The 10,262-nt window shown below is 41.0% G+C and overlaps 1 protein-coding gene across 1 annotated transcript; it reads right to left on the bottom strand.

The window, feature by feature from the left end:
- Positions 1–2,278: 2,278 nt before the first annotated feature.
- LOC120065081 (cell death activator CIDE-3-like) lies at positions 2,279–9,624 on the bottom strand. Its single transcript, XM_039015789.1, has 6 exons — positions 9,475–9,624; positions 8,895–8,972; positions 8,545–8,695; positions 7,335–7,484; positions 6,273–6,460; positions 2,279–3,031 (listed from the first exon to the last, which is right to left on the bottom strand). Exons 2-6 carry the CDS (start codon positions 8,957–8,959, stop codon positions 2,830–2,832), a joined length of 756 nt encoding a protein of 251 aa, XP_038871717.1. The 5' UTR covers positions 8,960–8,972; positions 9,475–9,624; the 3' UTR covers positions 2,279–2,829.
- Positions 9,625–10,262: the final 638 nt, after the last annotated feature.

Below are 10,262 nucleotides of genomic sequence, written 5' to 3'. Positions count from 1 at the left end.
TGCTTTACACAATAGGCTAATACACGCAAATATATAACAAAATGTAGCTAATAAATGTGCAACAATGAATTTGAATTTTTTTTATTACAATATTATCATAGGGCAGTTGTAAATTGTAAAGTAAAATGTGTTATTGGACTACAAGTAGCCTGCCCTATAGGCTGTTAAACTGAAATGTTTGTTACACTTACACGTGTAGGCCGCATACTTTGTACACTTTATTAAATTCATGCACGGTGTGTTTGCATCTTAGATACCATATGAAGTTAAAATAGGGAAACAGGACTTACCTTGCCTCGTGTCAGTCCCGGAGATTCCCAGCTACATTCTTTTGCAGGTCCGTTTGTCGCGCTCTGTCTTCTGTTTCTTTGACAAATAATCAGAATATTGCAATGTATTTCATATAATGTTTTATGGCTATGTAATATGACTCTAATGATGCTGTTGTAGCCTACATCTCTGCATGTAAAAGCTGTGCTATTGCCTCTGTCTGAGATGATCATCCACCAGTTTTAGGTAGCCGACCGTAAAGAATCCCTACTCATCTCTCACCGTCATGTTGATAATGTCTTCGGAGACCACATGCTCAGCGGAGAGTAGACTACTGTACCTCTGGTCAGGTCAGAGGGAGAGCTGCGTTCCCTCCATCCAATACGGGGCGTGCTTTGCACGTGCTGCACGGTGGCGGTGTAAAATTCAGTAACGACTGTATTTCGCACCCCGAGTGACAGGAGGGAGGTGCTAAATTTGACAGGCAAGGTCATCAGCATGTGGATAAGCATATGGCAAATACAGGATAGACAAGATTTCTGTGATTTCCAATAGGCTATAACGAACGAAAAAAATCACCACCTACAACGAATGCAGTCACGTTGAAAGAGAAAAAGCCGGCTAAACTAGATGCTAAAACAGGCATGGCTGGGTGTGGGATTTTTGCGCTCTCCAATATCAAGAAAGCATCATACAGAGGGCATGGTTCTGTTGCAGGATAGGTTATTCCGTTGACTACTGCAGAATACACAGAGAAAACATACTGTAGGTGCTCCTGGTTCTTCATATAGTGTGAAAACAGGTGCACCTTACCCCTTCATGCGCCAAACACAACAGGTGTAGGTAGACCTTACAGTGAAATGCTTACACTACACAGCTATGTAAGGGCATCAGGTCAACCTGCTTGAAATAGCTATCCAACAACCCACTCACTTTAAATGTTCTGCATATGAGCTGATAAATAGGCCTACAGAAACCATACACGGGTCCACATTATTGCATGGTTTATATTCAACACACTCAAATGTTTCCATTAACCAAATCACATTAAGGCATGCCAGCTGGATGGAGTGAGGGGGAGAGGCGCTCTACATATTGTTTACTGCAACCCTCTCTCACACCACAGACCAATGCAAACAAACAGCCTTGCACTGCTCTCCTGCAGTAACATAGAGGGAAGTAGCTAGACAGTGTAGCATCAGGCCAGGGTTACAGCTAAATCACAATTGCTTTTGAAAATCCGGTAAAAACTGAATGATTCTGAACACTCCCTATTCCCAATTTCGGCAGACAAGTTTCAAATTCTCACTGAAGTTTCTAACCACAAGCATAAACTGTTGTAGCTAGTTGGTGAAGGCTGAGGAAGACTGACTGAACGAACTGAACCAAATCCATTCATCCCCATTCAACTCTCGCTGCATGAAATACGTCATCAATTTTGAGCACCAGGCATGTCTGTATACCCTTTCCCTTATTGACCGCTCTTCAATATTGTACTCAGGACAGCTGGAACATCCCAACATTTGTTGAGTAAATTACAAAAAAATCCGGACGCCATTTAACTTGAGATGAGAGGGAGAGTAGATTGATTGTTGATGCTGCTGCCAAAAGCGTCATCCTCTCTCTGGTCTGTCTGTGTAATGGCTCATTTCCTTGGCCCTCCACTTCAGCCCCTGCAGCTGTGTGCCATTCCCTGGCCCTGGCTTTCTCCCACCCCCTGGCAGGCCAAGGGAAGCTGGGCTCCAGCTGGCAGCACAGGACAGGGGGCAATTAGAGGAGTGTGGGAGAGACAACCAGACCTGCTGCCAATTACTGTGCCCATGAGCCAGACAGACGTCACCCATAATAACATCCAACACTGTGGAGCACAGCCCTGCCATGTGACAATGGTTGGACAACAAAGTTACACAGGTCTCTGCTTTCAGGTGTGACTTCAAGTATGTGTGTGTTTGCTTGTGCGTGTGCATGCGCGCATGTTTATGTTGAGGGGAAATAAAATCTCTCAAAGGTAAATATTCTTGTGATTTATTCATGCTTATTAATATGAAAAAAGCCAAGTGCCTTCTATCAGTTGAAGATACAGACCAGCAGCAGTCACTGCAATAGAAAAGTGCATTCGCTTGTGGAGTGTTGCAAGCCATATAGACAGACAAATGTAACAAAGTGCAAGTGATCATAGCCAAAATGTAGGACAACACAGCATTTCCTGTCCCAAAAGTCAACCGAGAGGAGTGACCTAACCAAAAGGTGTATACCTGCCACTGTAACCATGACATCAGAGTGATGCAGCACTGTGCCATGGTGTTGGTCCTGCAGTTTGCCAGTACCCATTACTTTTAGCAAACAGGCTCTTTTAGAGTGTCTCTCTGAGTAGAGCCCTGTTTGAATATCCTGACAATCCATTCTTCCTTTCCATGAAGTGATTACTTATCAGCCATGACTGGACAGGTGCAAGCTATGTCGTGTAGCATTCCCTTTCACCTGTAAAATCGATTTAGATGGGTGATTACTTCAAGGAAGGGAGAAGGGAAGGATGCATGTTCATAGTATTGGGATAGATCACACAACAGTTTTGCCCATCACAGCCGTCTTGCCCATCAGGATGCTCTGTAGTTGTTTGATCTTTCCATCCTGTGGCAGTGGTGGCAGGCTCAGGTCTGCCCGGTCATCCTCATCCAGGAGCTGCTCGATGTAGCAGGAGGAGCCCAGGAGGACGTGGCCTGTGGCCTGCATGGAGAACAGGGTCCATCTCAGAGCCTCCCTACAAGAACAGGGAAAAATGTGTCAGACGAGAGTTGAAAAGGGAGGTTATCTTACTGGAAACTTTTGGAGTTCACAAGTAAACTACCAGAGGAGGAATTTTATCAGAAGCCATTTAGTTGCCTTTTTGAGTACTTCAGATTACAGGTATCTGTAATTATCTCCGGCCCTCGGTGTGGCCTTATCACATGTAAAATATATAAAATAAGATTATTTAAAAATAAAAAATAGAATGGCCTGTAAAACATTATCATAAATCTAAACCATCAAAATAGTGAATAGCATTGGTGTTTAAACTGACTTGCCTAGTTAAATAAAGGTTAAATAAAATTAGGGTTTCAGCATGAAATATATATATAGATTCATTTTACAATGTCAATATGTATTTCTTGTAAATGTTTTGGTGCCAAACTGCTGGCAGTTGTGAAAGAAGCCAATAGTTGGAAGAGTTGCAGAGTTAATTGAAAATAATGCCATTGTTATTTTCTCTAGAACCATATTGTCTATCCACTAGAAAAACTCATCGACAATATGCACACAGATATACAAAAATATACAGTACCAGTCAAAAGTTGACAAACCCTTGAATTAGTAGGTTTCTTTATTTTTTTATATTTTCTACATTGTAGAATAATAGTGAAGACATCAAAACTATGAAATCATGTAGTAACCAAAAGTGTTACAGAAATCAAAATATATTTTTCAAAGTAGCCACCCTTTGCCTTAATGACAGCTTTGCACACTCTTGACATTCTCTCAACCACCTTCATGAGGTAGTCACCTGGAATGCATTTCAATTAACAGGCGTGCCTTGTTAAAAAGTTAATTTGTGGAATTTCTTTCCTTCTTAATGCGTTTGAGCCAAGCAGTTGTATTGTGACAAGATAGGGGTAGTATACAGAAGATAGCCCTATTTGGTAAAAGACCAAGTCCATATTATGGCAATAACAGCTCAAATAACCAAAGAGAATTATTCATTATTATTCTAAGACATGAAAGTCAGTCAATGCAGTTTTTTTTTTGTTTTCACTATTATTCTACAATGTAGAAAAGGATTGAGTAGGTGTATCCGAAATTTAGACTGGTACTGTATATGAATACATTTTTCAAATACATATTACCAAAGATGATGATCTGTTAATCACCAAAATTACAGAAGATTCCGGTAACATTGGACAATTCCCGGCACCTTTGCAACCCTATGTCAGACAGATACCTGTACTGTAGATAGTGATCTGACAGATATAATATGAACATATAGTCAGGAAGATAGGGAAACGCTGACAGTGCAGGGCTGGAACCTGCATCTCCCTAATCTCTCTCTCCTAGTTGAGATACAAGTTTCATTCTCTCCAGGGACTTTTCAAAAGAGAAAAATATGAGCAGAAAATGAAATCTAGAAACCTGTTATTTGTTGATTCTGCACAATTTAATCCTAGTTGTCACAACCGCTCAGCTAAAGCCGAAAATCAGCAGCTCTCAGCACGTATGACATAACCTTCCTAAATGTATCTGAACATACAGTGCCTTCAGAAAGTATTCACACCCCTCAACTTTTTCCACATTTTGTTGTGTTACAGCCTAAATTTAAGATAGATTAAATTTAGATTTTGTGTCACTGATCTACACACAACATCCCATAATGTCAAAGTGGAATTGTTTTTTTAAAGAAATGTTTACAAATTAATAAAAAAATGTAAAGCTAGAATGTCTTGAGTCAATAAGTATTCAACCCATTTGTTATGGGAAGCCTAAATAAATTCAGGAGTAAAAACATGCTTAACAAATCACTTAAGTTGGATGGACTCACTGTTGGCAATAATAGTGTTCAACAGGATTTTTGGATGACTACCTCATCTCTGTATCCAACACATACAATTATCTGTAAGGTCCCTCAGTCACAGGGAATTCCTAGCACAGATTCAACCACAAAGACCAGGGATGTTTTCCAATTGTTTGCAAAGGGCAAATATTGGAAGATGGGTAAAAATATATATAAAAGGACTGAATATCCCTTTGAGAATGGTGAAGTTATTAATTACACTTCGGATGTGTATCAATACACCCAGTCACTACAAAGATACAGGTGCCCTTTCTAACTCAGTTGCCAGAGAGGAAGGAAACCACTCAGGGATTTCACCATGAGGCCAATGGTGATTTTAAAACAGTTAGAGTTTAATAGCTGTGACAGGAGAAAACTGAAGATGTAGTTACTCTACAATACTAAGAAGGAAGCCTGTGTAGAAGGAAGCCTGTACAGAATACAAATATTCCAAAACATGCATCCTGTCCAAAACATGCATCCAATAAGGCACTAAAGTAAAACTGCAAAAAATATGGCAAAGAACTGAACTTTTTGTCCTGAATACAAAGCGTTATGTTTGGGGCAAATCCAATACAACAAATCACTGAGTATCACTCTTCATATTTTCAAACATGGTGGTGGCTGCATCATGTTATGGGTATCCTTATCATCGGCAAGGACGAGGGAGTCTTTTAAGATAAAAATAAACTTAATAAAGTTAAGCACAGGCAAAATCCTAGAGCAAAACAGTCTGCTTTCCAACAGATCGGCATGAAAATCTATGGCAAGACTTGAAAATGGCTGTCTAGCAATGGTCAACAACCAACAGGACAGAGCTTGAAGAATTATTTAACGAATAATGGTCAAATATTGTATAATCCAGGTGTGCAAAGCGCTTAGAGACTTACCCAAAAAGACTCACAGCTGTATTCGTTGCCTAAGGTGGTACTAACATGCATTGACTCCACAGAAGGTTGGTGGCACCTTAATTAGGCTCGTGGTTGGTGGCACCTTACCTCGGGCCCGTGGTAATGACTGGAGCGGAATCAGTGGAATGGTATCAAATACATCAAACACATGGAAACCATGTGTTTGATGCCATTCCATTTGCTCTGTTCCAGCCATTATTATGAGCTGTTCTCCCCTCAGCAGCCTCCTGTCATTGACTTAGAGGGTTGAATACTTATCTAATCAAGCTATATTAGTTTTTTATTTTCCATCAAAAAAATGTAAAATGTAATAATTTTTCTTGTACTTTGAAATAAGAGTATTTTTTGTCGATAGTTGACAAAAAAATGACAATTAAATCCAACAAAATGTAGTAAAGGTCAAGGAGTGTGAATACTTTCTGAAGGCACTGTATCAACTCAACCTTCTCCTAAATCTTACAAACTCACCTTTAAGTACCCACATCAACACACAGAGAGCGATTACTCACTTCAGCATCTTCTTGGCAGCGTAGCAGCGCACATCGTAGGACACAGAGTAGGTGCCATACAGCGTGGCCTTCACATTCAGACAGCCAATGAAATCCTGAGGGTTGTTCTTGTATAGGTCAAAGGTTATTCGAGCCACATCTTTCCTGCGCTGGTGTTTGAGCTCATTTTGCATTCGGGGATGAGTGTTCTGGGAGCCGAAAGGTGGAGAGAGAGGGAGGGATATGAGAGAGGAGAAACAAGAGCAAATCAATTTTAAACAGTTAACACAAATTAAGTCTAGTCTCCTACAGCTTATTTATGGGAAACTCAAATTGAGTGTGAAGGAAAACTGCATATATAACCTCTGACACTTAGTGTCTGTCAAACTAAGATGGATGAACGCAATACTAGCTAGCCCCCCCTACACACTCCCCTTCCTCCCCTCCACCCAAGAGCGCCAGTCATCTGCAAAGGAAGGTAACAAGCATTGGAATACAGATTAATTCATTCTGAACAGTGGAAGGACAACAGGAGAGGAAATTGTATTATGTTAATGAGACACACTCAGCATGACAGGAGCCAAGTAAACACACAGGGTGATGCCATTCAGGTGGCAGAACATAATTTAATGAATATGGAAATGACCTGCTTTGGACAAACAAACACCCCTCAACTCTGACTCAAATGGTGCTTTAATTGTGGCCAAATGTGTGAGGTAACTAAATGAGGGGGTTATGATTTGCCATATATGTCAGAGATGGTTTCACTCAACTCTTCGCCCAGAATAAGAATGCTTTTGCATTTATCTGAATGGAATCATTTATTGAATATGCTTACTCTATATTCAATCCCAAAAGTTCAGGTCATTCATATACAATATGGGAGTAGATTTTCTTGTTCGTCCCATCTTATCTAAAAAGGCAGGCTATACAACTGCATCTTCATCTGAGAACACGTTGGCACTGATGATGATAATACACAGAAGTGAAGCCTGTTCACCATTCTACCAGAGTAATCCTGTGTAATGGCGCCACCCAGTGGACTCTGTGGTAAGAAGGTCATGCATATGTCACCCTACCAACCTGTGGAAGTGTCCACTTCTGCCCCTTCTCCAGGACCATGAGGACAGCGTTGTCTTGCAGGGTCAGGAAGAACTCCTCTGTATCTACCCCCGTCCCGTCTTCATCCAGCACCAGGGCACTGACGCAGGACACGTGCAGAGAGTCCATGGCCTGAGGGAACAAACTACCCATTAGCCTGGAAGAGATATAGAGTCCAGTAAGTAGGGACTACAGAATCATTCCCCCTCTCAGAAGTAGTTACTTAGCCACTCCATTCTCTTGCGTGTCATAGATTTCTACAGTGAATAATACAAATGGCGAGTGTTAAAAAAAGATTGCATATCTCTGCAGAGTAGATAAGTTCCTGAAAAGTCTCAATATCATGTATTATCATTATGTCTGGATTAAGTTAAACTTTTCAAAGACATGCGTAAGACCGCAGTAGTGTCATAGTTGGAGAACCAGAACAACAGAGACAATTGTCAGTATGTGCATGAGAGCACATACTCCAGCATGCAAGCATTTAAGGAAAACCGTTAGTTCTTTCTGCTTCCCTTTGAAAGCCTCTGACTCACCAATCCTTTCATTCCTTTATCTGAGTCACATTGTTCACTGGATTGAATTTATGATGCCATAAATGAGTAAAGAGTATGTAACCAGACTCTCTCTTCTCCCTCACTCATACACTACTCTTCTCTCATTCAAACTCACTGAAGTTAGACTTATATCTCCCTCACTAACTTTAAGCATCAGCTGTTAGAGCAGCTTACAGATCGCTGCATCTGTAAATATTTAATCCAATCATCTACCTACCTCATCCCCATATTTGTTTTTGTTTTTCTGCACACCAGTATTTCTATTGCACATCCTCATCTGCACATATATCACTTAGGTGTAACAGCTAAATAGTAATTACTTCCCCACTATTGGCCTATTTACTGCCTTACCTCCTTACTTCATTTGCACACACTGTATACAGATTTTTCTATTGTGTTATTGACTGTACATTTGTTTATCCCATGTGTAACTCTGTTGTTTTTGTCGCACTGCTTTGCTTTATCTTGGCCAGGTCGCAGTTGTAAATGAGAACTTGTTCTCAACTGGCCTACCTGGTTAAATAAAGGTGAAATAAAAAAAACGTTATATATAAAAATAAAAATAAACTTGTACTCCTCCCTCAAGCACCCTCTTCCTTCTTCATCCCTCCCTCTTCCTCCACCATTCTCCTCACTTTGTTGACTAGGTCTCGTAGCCCATCAGCCATGATTCCCTTCTTAACGCTGCGATCAGCACTGGTGACCCGGAAGGGCTTAGGTCGAGGAGTCCCGACAAGGAGCTGCTGGGTCATGGAGGCACTGGCTGATACACTGGCTGTCACACACCTGGTGAAGATACATACACATAGTCAAATTATGTCAAATCTATTGGAAAACGATGCTAACTTTGACTCTATGACGTATGTCCTACGATGTAAAAAAACAAAAACAAACATTAAACATTACTGAACGCAGTCTTATGATGACCAATAGTAGTGCTGTCAATAGGGCACATCCCCTTAGTGCTGCGGCATCAGGCTCTTACTTGGAGAGTGAGGCAGGGGACAGGAGACTGAGGGACTTCATGGCATAATCCATCCTTTGGATCATCGGCAACCAGCGCCTGAGGATTCACCAATGTAGTCTTTATTGCTGCAGTTACAACATATCACCAGCAGGTGAGGCTATCACCACACTGACTGAACACGGTACTGTTGGAAATATTTTTACCAAAAAGTATTTCGTATGATAGAAACATGACCGACATGAACACACAAGCAAGCCATGACTACAGCTCCAAACAGTAATATTGCTGGAGAGAAAAGGCAACCCTTGACAGCTCGCTAACAGACACAACATGTGTAGGCTACAACAGATACTCGAGATGTCAGCTACCATAATGTAATTTACCACAGCTAGCACTTCATTATACTGTAATGGTTTCGTGAGTATTACCAATCTGTCCTGAACGAAAACAGTTTTATAAAAATTTTGTAAAATAATTCTACAAAATTAAAAAACGTTTTGCTAATGAAATCTTGAAACATTAATTCCTGAAAATGTGACAGAAAACAGAGCGGGCAGTTGTGCCACTAAATCTCTGGTCTGTATTGAGTTTGGGTTACCTTCTTTGGCTTGCTCTCCCGTCTCTGTGAAACAAAGGTCCAATTTCTAAATCACTAAATCGATGGATCCTTGATTTCTCCCTGTCGTCTCTTTTTTACTCCCTCTCTCTCTTGCATCACTTGTTCTTTCACCTTTGTTCTAATCTGTCGACTGTATGCAGTAATTTATATTGAGCAACTCTCTACACCCTCCCACTATCCCGCCCCTTGCCCCTGTACTGTAATACCCTGCAATCTGATGTGTGTCACTCCTATTCTCTATTCGGTCTTTCTACTTTATGCTTGAAACTTTGACGTGAATGAGTGAATTTCCATGCACTTAAACACAGGGCAGATATAGCTGGCCTTGCCAGTAAAAAGAGGCAGAGGCCAATTCTTAAATCGACACAGTCCGAGTCTGTCCTCTGATATAGCCCCAAAGCATTTTGTCTGATCAAACTTGATTACCACAGTCTAAGACACAGTGAGTAAGTGAAGCTGTGGTATAGGGTAACACTATAGTCACGCTATAAAGTTTCTAAAAATAGAAACATGACAAGTCCCAGTGCTGTAAATCAATAGATGCCAATAGTAGTGGGCCAACTGATGAGTCCATCAGTAGGCCCACAACCTTGCTGTTGTTATCTGACCAATGTATCACACACACGTCACTCATTGGTCTCGCGTCAGATGGCCACATGCACGGACTCCTGGCAACAGCCTTGTCACCTTAGAATGACGCCATCTGACAGAACACAATGACACATTATACATCATAGGGAGTGCCCTGCACTTTCAACTTCATCACA

The sequence above is a fragment of the Salvelinus namaycush genome, chromosome 20 (assembly GCF_016432855.1).
Source record: "Salvelinus namaycush isolate Seneca chromosome 20, SaNama_1.0, whole genome shotgun sequence".
Classification (NCBI taxonomy): domain Eukaryota; kingdom Metazoa; phylum Chordata; class Actinopteri; order Salmoniformes; family Salmonidae; genus Salvelinus; species Salvelinus namaycush.
This window is presented reverse-complemented; position numbering and strand designations above follow the sequence as displayed.